The sequence below is a fragment of the Perca flavescens genome, chromosome 7, assembly GCF_004354835.1.
Source record: "Perca flavescens isolate YP-PL-M2 chromosome 7, PFLA_1.0, whole genome shotgun sequence".
In the NCBI taxonomy this organism is placed as follows: domain Eukaryota; kingdom Metazoa; phylum Chordata; class Actinopteri; order Perciformes; family Percidae; genus Perca; species Perca flavescens.
Window position 1 is genome coordinate 16,641,252 of NC_041337.1, and position 15,232 is coordinate 16,656,483.

At 45.4% G+C, this 15,232-nt stretch overlaps 1 protein-coding gene across 1 annotated transcript; it reads left to right on the forward strand.

Annotated features, from left to right (window-relative positions):
* The first annotated feature begins 664 nt into the window (after positions 1 to 664).
* zhx3b (zinc fingers and homeoboxes 3b) lies at positions 665 to 13,345 on the forward strand. The gene is made up of 7 exons (XM_028583858.1): positions 665 to 1,095; positions 7,324 to 8,226; positions 8,351 to 8,455; positions 8,567 to 10,159; positions 10,782 to 11,501; positions 12,091 to 12,373; positions 13,025 to 13,345. Exons 2-7 carry the CDS (start codon positions 7,483 to 7,485, stop codon positions 13,033 to 13,035), a joined length of 3,456 nt encoding a protein of 1,151 aa, XP_028439659.1. The 5' UTR covers positions 665 to 1,095; positions 7,324 to 7,482; the 3' UTR covers positions 13,036 to 13,345.
* Positions 13,346 to 15,232: the final 1,887 nt, after the last annotated feature.

Here is a 15,232-nt window from a genome sequence, read left to right on the forward strand (position 1 = left end):
TTTTGTTGTGAGAGCTGTAACTCATGTGTTAGTTTGTTAAGTACTTTTACATTAACTTCAGCAGATTTCACAATAATGTTTCAAACTATTAAGTCAAGTAACAGTAATACATATTTTCTACTGCTATATGAGCAAAATAAATATGTCTCTGTAAGGCTGTATTACCAACTGAGCAAAGCAGGCAACTGCATTATTACACAATCTTGTGGCCCTATTTATAGAGGGGGCCTGTGTCAAAATCTGGTTCTGGCAGCTTTATTTCTTGACTTTATTTTGTTGTCCATTTTTCAAGATACATTTGTTTTTCATGTAAATAGGCCTGAAACAGAGAAGCTGGCATACAAAAACTGAAATCGGTAAGTAGGCTAATCCATTAGGCCTATATGAGTAGCCTACAGTTTTTTTTCTGTGTCTGAGCAAAATATAATGAAGCTGCCATCTATAATTCTTGACTGGAACATGGAGGCACAACAGCAAGGCTCATTACATACCCACTAGTCATATATAGCCTATATTTTGTGTAGGTTTATGAGCTTTCTTTATATCTAATAGCGTAGTTGAGGGGTGTCGTTTGACATGTTTGTAGGCTGCTATCTCTTTAAGAGATATGTCACCTGGAGGGGGACAGGTGTGAGTTGCTGTAACATCACCTTTAACCGGGACAGGGGAAGCTTGTCCCTTTCTAAAACTTGACCACGACCCCCATGTAGGCTATTGTTGGGTCAAAATCAGGACGAGATGTCTGACTCTCTTCTGCTCTCTGCACAGCGGAACTTTAGCTCTCACGCCACCTCCACCGTCAGTGACGTCTGCGTCACGTGTCCATCTCTTCCCTCTGTACGTCCGTCGTATTTTCCTCCCCTCACTGCCTGCTTTAACACTGAGAAATAAACAAGCGCAAAAAAAGGCTGCCGTTGTAGGGACCGGTCTGGCTCCAGTGTCACGTTTATCACCAGCCTATATGGACAGAGGGGGCTTACACCTATAAGTTGCCATCAGTGAAGCCCAAGCCTCCCGTCAGTTTCTGCCTCCACTGAGCCCATATTATTGTAAACTTTTTAATGCCTGCGCTGCACTGAGCTCCGACAAAGCGAGGTGAGTGTGATTTTATGATACAGTGTTTCACCTTTCCCAAACTTGTGCGAGCTATTGTGAAGCCTTACCTTTGCGGGCTGCGCTTTTGCTCAGCAGTGCTGGCCAGCTGCATGTCGCCTGCTTAAAATGGCGACAGCCAACGGGGGGAGAGAGAGTAGTTTCTTGGGCTGGGGGCTTGCCTTTTCCTCCACTCTGAATTGGTTACAATGTTTAAAACCTACAATGCAGACAAGCCCATTAAGTTGGGGCTCACTCCGCCTAACTTGAGCGGAAGATGAACACGCATCATTTTCGGAAATGTTTGACGCTGCTGCGCTCAGGGGACTAACGTTACAGTCCAGCCACTTTGTGTTTACGTGCTTTTTTTTCACAAAATACCGCTATTCACTCACATTTTCTTTAGAAACATTGTTTTTATTTCAGAGGCAAATAGATGCTGACGCGTTATATTAAAGTATGACCTGTTAAAATCCCACAATTTCTTCTGTCTGTGCTATGAATGAAGAAGTTAGAAATCACTTTGACCTCATATCAGTTATGACTATTTTTTTCCCCAGAGTTATAGGAAAATTGTGCAAGTGATTCACAATGGTTTACCGTCGATCATATATGTTATTGGGTCTATATTTTTAATTAAGATAAAAAGGTTTGTATTCACAGGCTCGTTTGAAATCAAAGCTGTCACGTTTCATAAACTATAAGCAAGTTCAGGCTTTATTCCATGTTGCCTAACAGTCAGTGTGTGTACCTTTTTGTTATTTATCATGTCAGTGTTGTCATGAGTATGTGACTCCAGGGATTAGAGCAAAGCTTTCCCAGACAGCTAGTTTGTGTCTGATGTCCACGTGAGTCCCAAGCATAGACAAGCCGCTTAATCCACCCTATCTATTTATCACCCATGGTGGTACACCTTCCACTGTTAATGGGCCACTTTTCATACTATTGTTGATGATAAAAACAACAGTCAATTTGGCTAGTTTTTGTAGGATATCAGGACTAATCATTCACTAGGGCTTACAATAGTTTATTATTTCCCCCATTGCTGTATTTCATAGTGTTGCTGGGGTGATGCTTGAGCTTAATGGCAGTGCATCTCATTGAATAGTCTCACTCACCCCCCACTGCCTCTTTCTCCTTCTCCCTTTCTTTCCCTCAGTTTTAGGTTTGCAGCTGACTCAGGCTGTGCAGCTTTCTATCAAATGATTAATCAGTACAACACTTACTGAAATTATATTTTGGCCTTCCACTTTTGTTCATTACACATCTTGAGCATCATTCTTTGTGTGTGTCAGTCTTACAGTAATGACTTTTAATCCGTGAGTTTCATCTCCTGTCTGTGTTGACCCATGTATTGATCACTTACTTCCAGATCTCTATCAAGTATATGACCGAAAAAAAAGAGTCCGCTGCTACTCAAGAGCCTTTTCATAATCTTAGGGGGAGCAGTGAGATCCACTCGCACATCCAGAACGAGCGCGTTTGGGTCAGCAGCAGTAGCAGCCTCTTGCTCTGCTTGGCTGGTTAACAGCTTGTGATGTCAGCCATTTTAGGTTGGACAGCACAGAAGCATGGTGCTCCGCCATTTTTCTCTCCCTCCCCTCTCAGCAACCCAGTTTTAACTCATGCACTGGCAGTGGCCACAGCAATGCAGCCGTTTGCAACCCACGCAGCCATCCGCTCCCTGACCTGAGAGCAGCCCAAGTGGGACTCAGGAGCAGATGGAATGACACTGTAGGAACACGGTCATTGAGGTTTCCTTATTGTTGCCAGTATTGTATGAAGACTGAAATGGTAGTGGGAAGAAGTTCAGACGCACAAAACATGTAAGCGTTTAGTAAGTGGTGAGTGAGCCGTGTATGTCAGATGCATGAGTGAGTGAAACCCTGGAGTTGATTGACAGCATGAGGTAGGTGGGAGTAAATTCAGTAGGATCTCTGTTTTGGTACAGAGAAGAAAAACGCAACGGGTTTGTGTTTTTGGAACAGAGACTTGTAGATGGCGAAGGGTTTTTGGTGCAGACTTGATGATTAGCTTGAATACTCTTGGAGATAGAGGTGGTTCCTCAGTCCTCTGACGAAACTCACTCTGAAAGAGATAGCATCTGCCAGATTTTCAGCCCTATTTATGTATCCATGCATGCGTTGCCTACAGTGAATACAGAAACCCTGTAGGCCAAACACAACAGCCACAGTGAGCAAGGGCAGTAGCCCAGGAGGATGTCTGGACGGGGACTGAGAAGAGGAAGGTATAGGCTACACTCTGTTATATATTCACACACACATGCACAAACAAACAGGACCTATACACATGCATAATGCATGGAGAGATGTCAGAGTGAGGATGCAGCCTCACAGGATGGCACCCCAAGCAGTTGGGGATTCCATGCCTTGCTCAAGAGCACCTCTGCAGGCGAACTGGCACCTCTTCAGCTACCAGTCCACACTCCGTAGTTGGCCTGTGCGGGGACTTGAACCGGCGACCCCCAAGCCAAGTCCCCACGGACTGAGCTTGTGCCACCCCAGTAACAGGAAGAGACGGCATCAACCCCGGCCAATAGCATGCCTTGGCGACGACGACCACACCTAGCTGGGAGACATCAACACCGCATGAGAGAGGCACTGAAATAGGAGCAGGGCAGGGACTCTACAAATACCACGCACAGGGGTGTGTGGAACAAACAAGCCCCACTTGAGCCAGGGACTAGGTGTGTGTGTGTGTGTGTGTGTGTGTGTGTGTGTGTGTGTGTGTGTGTGTGTGTGTGTGTGTGTGTGTGTGTGTGTGTGTGTGTGTGTGTGTGTGTGTGTGTGTGTGTGTGTGTGTGTGTGTGTGTGTGTGTGTGTGTGTGTGTGTGTGTGTGTGTGTGTGTGTGTGTGTGTGTGTGTGTGTGTGTGTGTGTGTTAGAAAAATGAGCTGTAGAAAGGTGTGGGGGGGTAGGAGGTGGTTGCCATGGGGACAGTAACACACCAGTGGCGCTGCCGACCTGTCTCCCTGGGCCAAACTTGCATGGAGAGGGAGGAGAAGAAGGAACAGAGGGAGGGAAGCAGAGGGTGTAGAGCCGGTTGGAGAGGGAGGGGAAGTGAGGGTGAAGAGACAGGAGAAGAAGGAGGAAAAAAGACGAGTCTGGAAGCAAGAAATGGAGCAAACAGGGAAAAGGCTGCCTGTGTTGTACACCCAGAGAGCATTTGTTACACATGTAGATATCAACGTTACACCTGTATTGTCAGCAAGGTGAGGAGAGGAGTAGTTTAGTTAGCATGCAGCTACGCTATGCGGCCAAGCTGTAGGATTTCTAGTGTGTGAGAGCGCTATTATTGGCCTGTACTCGGCCTAGACAAGAGTCAGGCCAGAGAATGAAAGGAAATCATGCTGTGCTAAGCCACTGACATAAATAATATAGGTTATGAACCAGGAGGACCAAACATTGTTTTTTGTGTCACTGGGAGATCTCTGACTCTCACACACAGGAAAAATGGCAGCCTCGCTACCTCAGTAAACAAGTCTCACACACAGGCATGCAGGCAGCCACCCCCGCACGCCACATACACACACACACAAACGCATGTACTCATGCTCCCCCGCCCACCCCACCTTCCTTCTCTCCACTCTCAATCTCACAGGAAACCCACACGTGCAAATGCTGACACATATAACAGACACAAACCCACCATCACTACATGGTCAGTCAACGTATGTGCAGCATTCAAAATAGGAGTTACTGGCCGATGCGCTCATACCAGTGAGTCAACAGAACTCGTCTGAGCCTGGCATTGCTGAGACATGAGCTGCCCATTTTGACTCACCGATAGAAGCTCAGCTTGCATTGTGCATTGCTTCAGTCCTCACCTGTGTGAGGCCTGTGGATCTCTGCTGGTTACTCGCCCTGCTGAGGCCCAGCGATGTGTTCCATTTTTCTCACATGCCATCAGTTTGTGATGCAAACTTTGTCGCCATTGTAACACTCTTTCAATCTTACTGGCTGTTGATAGGTGCACATTCTTTTATACTTTGCGACAGTATTTGTTTTAGTTTGACTAACCCTTAAATGCATGTGTGTGCAAAGATACTGAAGCTGAACTTCAGGTTATGTCCACTGGCTGAAGAGCTCGGGTTGGAACATTCCAGGCTTTGCAGTGCAGCGAGGAGGGAGGCAGGGAGGAGGGAAGGACTGTGTGATTGTAGTTTGGAGCAAGAAGGGGGCGTTGACGAGCGGGGGACAGCAGGGCGGTGTGGTGTTGGCTAGTTAGAGGGGGGTATCAGGGAGGAAAATTCCTCACTGAAACACCTCAGTGCTTCCTCCACGACAGTTAACACCCCTCCTTCCCTTGCCTCCTTACCCCAAACCGGCTGCCCATCCCCCACTGTCCTCGTCCCGTTCGCTCTCCCTCTCCTCTCGAATTGCCCACCCACACCCAGCAGAACCACGTGATGGATGGCTGAGACTGCCCACCCATAAGCCTTTGTGTTGGTCATGTGACCAGGCTGCCTTGGCAGAGCGGTGCCCCCTGATGCAGAACTGAATGGCAGGGGAATAGGAGGGGTGCAGCCCAAGCTGAGGGCAGTTACTCTCTCTGGGGGGGTGCACGGGGAAACAAGGGGCATCACGTTCCCTCCACAGTAGCAAACTTCATTTGCCTGTTAACCCCTCACACTCAGATCCATAGTGTCTCTCAGTGGTGACAAAACAGGCAAAGATAACCAATTTGATGGGAGTTCAAATACGTTTTCAACACAGGCTTGATCAAATATCTCATCATTGGTTGATTGGAACATTCCGACAAGTTAGTCGGATATGAAGACTGTAAATAAACTGCACATAAAGTTACTAAAAGTTTTACGTTGACTGGAACTGAGGTTGTAGGCTTTTTAATGCTGGCAAGTGAACTCTGTATACCTTCACTCAGAGAGTGTGTGTGTGTGTGTGTGTGTGTGTGTGTGTGTGTGTGTGTGTGTGTGTGTGTGTGTGTGTGTGTGTGTGTGTGTGTGTGAAAGAGAGCATTTGCCATTGAACAAGTTATATTTGATCAGAGGTTTGTTCATTGTATGATGACACTGACTTGGAGTATGCTGCTCACTTGGTGGTGAGATGGTGGTGCAGCAGCAGCGTTGTGCACATTGAGGTAATGCTTGGTCTGAAACTAGTCCCAGACAAATTTTTAACATTTACATGATGATGACTGCTCTGTTTGTGCAACGGAAGGGCAAGATTATTTTTGATTTGGGCTGTTTACCAGAGAAGCTGCATTTGGTTTGGATTTGTTAGTGAAGTATCTTTGCATAGGGAGGGGCTGGAGAGGTTTTAAGGTTTTCCTGTTGAACTTTTTTGAGCCGTTGAACTTTTGTGATCTTTTGCTGCTCTGTGCGTGAGGTGTCATGTCGGTGCAAAGTGATTGGGAGAGTTATTGCCCTAGAGCTGTCCTCCAATACTGCATCACTACCGCTCTTTCAGAGGGAGGGGAGAAGTCCTCCACAGGAAGCTTCACCATTTTGTATGGAGACAAAGGATCTATGGGGTGATGTTAAAAAAAAAAAATTCTTATGCAGGTCTGTGTCTCCATCTGTACGGTCTGTGCTAGTGTTGGGTGAGAACGCCATCTTTCCAAAGAACATCTGTCTGAACATCAGAACCACCCACTTGCACAAATGTCAAGTAGACTCTATCTTAAGAAACACATTCACAAGTGAGTATTTCTGTGCCAATCTTTATAAAGGTGTTCAGTGAAGCTACAGAGGCTCTGGATTAAAAAGAAAATACAGAATGTGCTCTCTGTGGGGGTGTGTCTGAAAGAGGGGAAGTGAGACAGAGTAGTGTGGGGGAGGGGAAACGAAGGGGGTAGGACAGGAGCTCTCCAAAAAAAAAAGCCTATAGTGAAGAAGCAGACTGAGCTTGTTTGAATGCCCTCATAAAAGAGATAGCCTAGAGTTTCATGGGACAGAGGAATTACGGAGAAGACTTGAATCTTTTCAAATGAAAGATTTACGAGCGACACCACATTTTAAAGGTTTCAGCTGAATCTTTTCACAAGGTCTCATTATTACCTGTGCTGTTGATATTTTACCTGGAAACATCCATCCGTGCATGATTTTATTCCAGCTGAGAGAAGATATGCCATCTTATTTCTTCTCCTCCCTCCCCCTTCTTTTCCCTCATTTGTACTTCAAATTTTAACGTTTTATGTCACAAACCAAACTATGCCTTGAACTAAAATGTGTTACCTCTCTCATTTCCAGGTTTCCCCTTTTTTAAAACTGCAGTGGGAACTACAAGGGGACCTATGGACAAGTCCCGCTGTCCTCCTTCCCCCATGCCTGGTCTATAACGACCCATATTCTCACTCACACCCTACTTTTCAGCCATTTGACCAACCCTCCCCACCCTGTCGTCATATAATGGCCAGCAAGAGGAAGTCTACCACTCCTTGTATGATTCCCAGCAAGATCATACGCCCAGCAGATGAGGTTGAACAGGACTCTCTGGTTCTTCTCCGTCACTCCAGGATTTCTGGAGGGGGCAGACATAGCCCGCTCGACCCAGGAGAGTCTTCCAAACCAGAGCTGGGGGACGCTGTCAAAGATGGTGCTGGCACATACACCTGTAAGCCTTGTAACTTTGAAACGCATGATCTTAACTTGTTCTTGGATCACGTGTACTCTGGGCACCCAGACTTTCGTGCGGACCCCAGCTTCTTTTGCGTGAGCTGTGGGTTTTCAGCGCCCAAGTTTGAAGGGCTGGCCCTGCATAATGCCAGGGTTCACCCCAGCACATTGAACACAACTCTGCAGCTGAGGAAGAGGGACAGGAGAGTAGTAGTGGAGCAGAATCTGGTGACTGGGGCAGAGACAGGGAAGGATAGCGAGATCTCCATCACTAAGACCCCGATTATGAGGATGCTGAAGGGCAAATCGGAGTCTAAGCGGATAGTGGTGTCTCACCCAGTCTCCGACGAACCTTCCTCAGACCCACACTCTATCTCTGCGTCCAGAGAGACTGACAGAAAAGAGCCTACTGCAGTGACAGTCACACATGTTTCCACAATTGTCCACAATGGAACAACCAAGGTCACTCTGCCCTCAGGAATCCAGATAGTCAACGGCTCTGGAGCATTACCAGTGCTCAAGACTCCCATCACACAGGTAGGTGGTGGTTTATTCTGGCTCTTAGTTTGGCTGTTTTGGAAAAGTCTGTTTAGATTTGATTTATTAGATTAGTTAATTAAGATTATTTTACTCTGATTCCTTTTAAATCTGTTCTCTATAGGTGGTCTCAGTGGTTCAAAGCAGAAGCCTTCATCAATCTGCACCAATCACAGCCTACTCAAATATTTCCGCTGCTTCGTATTCAACCTCCAAAAATCTCCCCAAGGTAATTTGTTTTGATTTATTTTATTTTTTTTGTCCGAATGTTAATGAAGTTAATACGTGATCAGATAACATAATACTCTCCTACTGTCGTTTCTGCATTTTACCCTCCCAGGTGATGATTCCTTTGAGCAGCATCCCTACCTACAGTGCCTCCATGGACTCCTCTTCCTTCCTGAAGACCTCCTTCAGTAAGTTCCCGTACCCCACGAAGGCGGAGCTCTGCTACCTGACTGTGGTCACAAAGTTCCCTGAAGAGCAGATCAAGATCTGGTTCACAGCTCAGAGACTAAAACAAGGCATCAGCTGGTCTCCTGAGGAGATCGAGGAGGCCAGGAGAAAGATGTTCAACACCATCATCCAGACTGCACCTTCCAGCTCGCACAACCAGAGCCAGAGTAACCATAGCCCGGCCCAACACACAATCACAGTCCTGCCTGCCTCACTGGGGGCTACTGGGATCCCTCACATTCTGCAGGGCTCTCTTGTCAGCCAAGGAGGGGTAATCGTCACGCAGCCTGTAATGGCAAATGGTATTCAGGTTAGCAGTGCACCCGTGGCCCTGGCTGTCACACCTAAGCCCCAGGCAGCAGCCCGCCCCATGATGCAGGCCCGACCTGCTGCCGCCCTAGTGGCAGACAAAGGCATCAGCATGGTGGTGGGGACGGTGGGCAGCAGCAGCAGCACTGGGAGCAACATTATTAGCAGCAGCAGCAGCAGTAGTAGTAGTAGTAGTAGTAGTAGGAGTGGAAGAGGAGACACTAGCAGTATTATTACTAGCAGTCAAGCTAGTGTCATCAACCTTAGTCTAGGAGGCAGCAATCTTAGTGATGCTAAGGTTAGCAGTGTTAATGGTAAACACAATAGTGCTAATGCAGACTGCAATAACAAGAGCAATAGTAATATCACCAGCCATGTCAATGCTAAGAACTTAAATATCAGCAAAGCCAACAACACCAGCAGTGTGAAGAGTGACAACAAAGTAACCACAGGAAGCAAAAACACCACAGACAACAGATCTAATAACAAAACAGGCAGTGATGGACATAAGAGCAAAGATACCAACGGTAGCAGCAACAAAAACAACACAACTAGCACAAGTGCAGATGATGTTGACACCGCCACCAGTGACTCTCCCGCCATCAAAATGGAGGAGGCGTCTTCCCCTGCCTCAAAGTCTTCTTCCCCCTCTCCTGCAGCCCCTTTAAGCAGCACACTTGGCTCCCAGACACCTGTTAACGCATTCCTGGACCCCAGCTTTTACAAGGGCAAGAAGTCTCAGGGGCAGCTCAACACTCTGAAGGACAGTTTCCAGGTCAGCCAGTTTCCCGACCAGGAGGAGGTGGACCGCCTCATTGCTCTGACTGGGCTCACAGTACGAGAGGTCCGCAAGTGGTTCAGTGACCGGCGCTACCACTATCGCAACCTCAAAGGGACACGCTCCAGCACAGGCGGACAGAATAAGTCTGGCACTGGAGTGGGAGCAGGGAGCGCTTCAAGTACCTCAGGGAGTGGCAGTGCCAACCCTGTTGATCTGACTGAAAGTAGCTGCAACTCTGGTGCAAAAACGCCCCAGCACAACTCTGCACCCCTGAGCCCAACGGCATCACAGACTCCCACCTCTCCCACCACACCTTCCCGCCGACTCCCCAGACCTCCTTCTCCTGACTTCACAGCTATTCGCTACAAGGAGAGAGAGCCTCATCAGGTGAGACGCTGCCCTTACTGTGTAATAGACTATGGGCATCAAATGCTGAGTAGGCTGTTCAGGTTGACATGTTCTTTCATGTGAGTGCTCAGTTCTAGGGTTGGGGGGGTATTATTGCATTTTAAGCTGCACAAAATTTGATTAACTCAGCGATGGTTGGGGCTGAAGACTACACGTTTGAAAATGGGGAAAAAAATGGAGAGAAGTGAGGTTTCCAGACCTCTGTAGCCCGCTCTGGATCTCTGTTTGAGGCTATCAGCCCCGAGGCTACATTAGCCGCAACTAGTATCACAGTCCAGTCGAGTTGGATGAAAAACATGTCTTTGATTCTGCTGTATTGATGTTAAAAAGTTTGTTTATTTTATTAAAAAGGCCTGAAATTAGTGAAACATGCCAATCTTCAAATGTCGTGATGAAGAAAAAGCAGCAAGTCATCACATTGAAAAAGCTGGAACCTGAGAATTGTTGGCATTTTTAAATGATAATGGGCTAAAATAAATAATCAAACATCGTTGCCGGTTAATTGTCTTGTTGATCGACCAATCAGTGAATTATGTAATCTATTTAGTTTAACTCAGTTCTTCAAGGTTTTTGACCTTGTCCATTCCTGTATTCTGTTTAGGTAAAGGCTTTAGAGGCCAGTTTTGGCCAGGACCCTGACCCAGCAGGGGAGGAAGTGGACAGACTGCGAGCTGAGACCAAGATGACCAGAAGGGAGATCCATGGCTGGTTCGCTGACAGGAGGAAGAGAGTGGCAGCTGAGAAAAAGAAAGAGGACGCGGAGCGTGCGATGAGAGAGGAGATGGAAGTTGATGGGGAGGAGAGACAGAAGGAGGAGTGTTCAGGAGAACTGAAAGTCAACCCTATTAAAATCAATCTGAAGATGCTCAAGGTGACCGAGGCCAACGGCAAAGCAGAGGGCGAAGGGTTGGATAGCCCGTTTCAATCCAGCAACACAACTGCATCTTCCCCAGGCCCAACTCCATCCTCCACCCCCAAACCATCCCAACCCTCCACCCCAACACCCAAACCATCCCCCTCCCCCAAACCCTCAGCCATTCGAGGTAAGAAGACAGCGGAGCAGCTGCGATTGCTCAAACAAGTCTACGCCCGTACCCAGTGGCCCAGCGCTACTCAGTATGATGAACTGATCTCTGCCACTGGACTGCCCAGACCTGAGGTAGTGCGCTGGTTTGGGGACTGCCGTTACGTGCAGAAGAACGGCCAGCTGAAGTGGCTGGAAGCTTACCAGAGCATGGCTCTGGAAGAGGAACTCAATGAGGCGAACGCACAGATTCTCCAGGCCCACCGCGACGTCCACGGCAGCCTGGAGGAGTCGCAGGTATTGACAACAATAAATGGTGTTTACGCTTATTTTATAAATTTTTTTTTTTTTTTAAGAGCAGTTCAATTGGTCTAATTGAACACATTTTCACTTAAGTTAACTGCTTAACTGTACTCCTACCCAAGGAAACCAGTCGCTCCAGAAAGCTCTTGTTGACAATGTACTTTATTTAGGCTTTGAGAGATGCACATTCCTAGCTGCTTCAAAACCAGTTCACTTATTTCATGAGTTACACACACACAAGATATTTTGGTGCTTACATGCAAATGACTGATAGAAAGACATTAACTTTCACTTCCATATTGTATCATTGGCAGCAGCATGCTCAGTAAATCAATTCACATCTTTTTTTATTTGATTGATTTTCTCCAATTTTTGTACTCCAAGTTTTTCCCCATTCTCTAATTTTATATTGTAATGCTGTTTTATTTATTTTTTTAGCATTTATCATCATCCTGTAATTGTCCCTCGTGTTCACCGCGGCTGCTGTTCAGAAAAAGTTGCATAGATTTGCTTTAATGAGGTCTTTAAAGTATGTGATCCTTTAACGTGGAGCTGTGTGCTAATGCTGTTTATTCTTGCACAGTTGCAGGAACTGGCTGAGGCTAGCAGTTTAACAGCAGACTTGGTGCGATATTGGTTCTCCACCAAGGCATCTTTGCCCCATTTGGAACAAACTGCTGCTGCTTATGAGAAAGAACCAAGACCAGTTGCACCAGAAGCAGCAGCAGAGCCACGAACAACGGGATCCTTCCCAATGGAGCCGCAGCCAGGAGGAGGGACGGAGGAGAAAATGGAGCAGTCGGTGTGTGGTGTCGCCACAGAAGCAGAGGAGGACAACGCTGACGAGACTGTGAATCCTACCAAAGGTAGTCTTCATGTCTGAGTAGTCTCTAGTGTGATACATACAGTAATAAAGTCCTCATAAGATTGACCATACAGGAACACATTGTAACCAACAATGATTAATCTGGCATTATTTTCTCGATTTTATCTGACTGTAAAAATAAAGAAAAAAAGCAAAATTCGTAAGCCTAAGGTGATTTCTTCAATGTGCCGTGTTATTCTGACTAAACTCAAGTTATTCAATTTACTGTCATATGACAAAGAAAAGCAGCAAATAGTCACATTTGAGAAGCTGGAACCAGAAAACATTTGACATTTTTGCTTGAAAACTGACCGAAACAATTAATCAATTATCAGAATAGTTGTAGATCAATTTGCTTTTGCTCAACTATTCGATTAATCATCTGAATGTCGATAAAATAAAATATGGCTGTTAAATGGTGACAAATAGACGAATCATAACCATAACGTGTAATTGTCTCTGAGGTGAAATGTGAAAACACACAGATCATAATTCAGAGTAATGAGGCACGCTGTGACAGACAGAAGTGGCGCCTGTCGCCACCAGTACATTGTGTAATCATGAACAACATTTATAGTGGTTTTTCTCTGGAGCATGTTGTCAGGATGACACATTTTTTAATTTCTTTTTTTTTTGGTTGAAATTACCACAGGAACCGATTAAAGAGGCCTTTTGTACGAGGATGGAGTTCACAACGCAGGTGGTCTGTGTCGGTAGTCTGAGGGAGAGACAGCAGATGCTGTTGTAACAGGATCACTGGATGGAAATGGACCTTGAAACCATCCTCACCCGTTCCTCTCTCTCACACTAACCTCCCCACTTCCCCCCCCCCTTCCTGTTCATCCACTCCCTGCTTTCCTTCTCCCATTGTGTCTACCCCTCCGCTACACAGACCTTCTCCAGTATCCTCCTGTCCGCCATTTTCCCTTCAGAAGGAAGTTCCGGTAGAGACTGAAGTGCAGGAGTTGATGTGGTGGAGGGAGGGAGGGAGGGAGGGGCCCGGGCTGATGGCGTTTTTCTGCCGTGTTTGTTCCACATGCCTGCTGTGATGGGAGAAAAAATAAATAAAAACATTTAGAGGGAAAGTGCGATGGGACCTCAGCAGATGTTTGTTGTGGTGGGAGGGGTTGGGTTTTTGGAAAGTTATCGACCAAATCAACCCTCAGATGAGGAGCGACGGGGTGTTGACAGCCTGTGCATAGTTTGTTTTGGGGTACGAAATGCTGCACAGCTCTTTGCTGCAGGGTGCTTGCCTTAAAGTACATTTAAATTCTCCTTTTTCCATTGTGTTATCTTCATACTCTTTTCCCACCAACTTGCACTCATACACTTTGACTTCTCACTTGCAGCTTACTTAAAATGTGCTAGCTAGGCTGTTCATAGTGTCTTGTGTGAAGCACAGCACTGATGTTCATTTGATCATGTCTTTGTCGGACATCTTTGTACTCACTTCATTTCTTATCTGTACATATTTGGTTAAATAGGACATTAAATTGTCCAGTTTAGGGTAAAATGTCTGGAATCTGTCATCCAAAGAGGGCAAGCACCCTGTTTTAAAGTGACATAATATAGTGGACTACTGTATATGGAATCTGGTGTGTGTTGTAGCATGAAGTGCTTCTTTACGTCACTCATGTACGTACGTTTGTTTTTATGGAACTTTCCTACGAAATAAATTAAATTTGACTGTAGAAGAACTGTGAACCTTTACTTGAGTTCCATACTTAGCTTGATGTATAATTTTTACAGATGGTATTTGCAGAATAAATGGAATGTAATAACTTTGTCTTGAGTCTTCCTCATGGTGTACAATAAGAGCAGTGCTACTAAAAAAAAAAAAAAAAAAAAAAAAAAATCACTTCTGTCAAAAGACCTGACCCTGAACAAAATGATGTTTTGGTCATGTGGGAGCCAACAAAAAGCCTTGTTTAAGGCTGCAACCAACAATTAGTCAATCTGCTGATTTTTCTTGATAACTCATGAATAAATAAGACCATGAAATATTAGAAAACAGGGTGGCCTGGGCGACAGGGAGAAAATCTGATATCACAATATTCTTGACTAAATATTATTGCTCTATTGCGGTGATATTCTAGGGTTGACAATTGGTGCTTTAACAAAAATATCTTCAGATTTTAGATAATCCTCAGTAATGTGGACATAATGTCTAAGTGGGGAAAAGGCAAATAATAGAACAGCTAGAACAGTTCAGAAAAGTACATCACTTTACTGTAATGCAGCCTTTAAAACCAGTAAAAGACAACACTTATGTCCTATCACGATATTCGAAATCTAAGACGATATCTAGTCTCATATCACAATATCGATATATTGCCCAGCACTACCTGGGGGTTTTAGAGGCGTTGACAATGAATTTTAGCATCCTCACTTCAAGCCTTGTTGCAAAAAGTTCCCCATCTCTCTCGCCCCTCATTTCCTGTCCTCTATTTTAATAACAGCACAAAATGTCACCCACATCAGAAAATAGTTACATTTAAAAGTTGACACTTTTTAAAATTGCTTTTTTTTGTCAAACCAACAGTCCAAAATCAGTAAAAACAAAAACTCACAAGTCATCACAGTTAAGAAGCTGGAACTAAGGAACATTGGAAAATTATTTAATATTACCAAAATGGCTACGGATTAATTTTCTTCTATTCATTTTAGCGCTGCAACAGTTTAGTCAGCCTGCTCTCGGGCAGCTGTTAACACATCTAAGAACGAAACTTTCAGTACTCTTCCTGTGGTGCAGCATCTGAAGCTAATGAAACTAATTCTCTTTCTCTCTCTCTGTGTGTGGGTGCGCCCGATTGAATCGCATTAAATTACGTTTTAATGCAATGAAAATCAGACCAAGTAG

Coding starts and splice junctions, on each gene's coding strand:
- zhx3b (XM_028583858.1), top strand. CDS start 7,483: ATGGCCAGCAAGAGGAAGTCTACCACTCCTTGTATGATTCCCAGCAAG. Junction 8,456..8,566: donor CCTCCAAAAATCTCCCCAAG/GTAATTTGTTTT, acceptor TTACCCTCCCAG/GTGATGATTCCTTTGAGCAG. Junction 11,502..12,090: donor GCAGCCTGGAGGAGTCGCAG/GTATTGACAACA, acceptor ATTCTTGCACAG/TTGCAGGAACTGGCTGAGGC.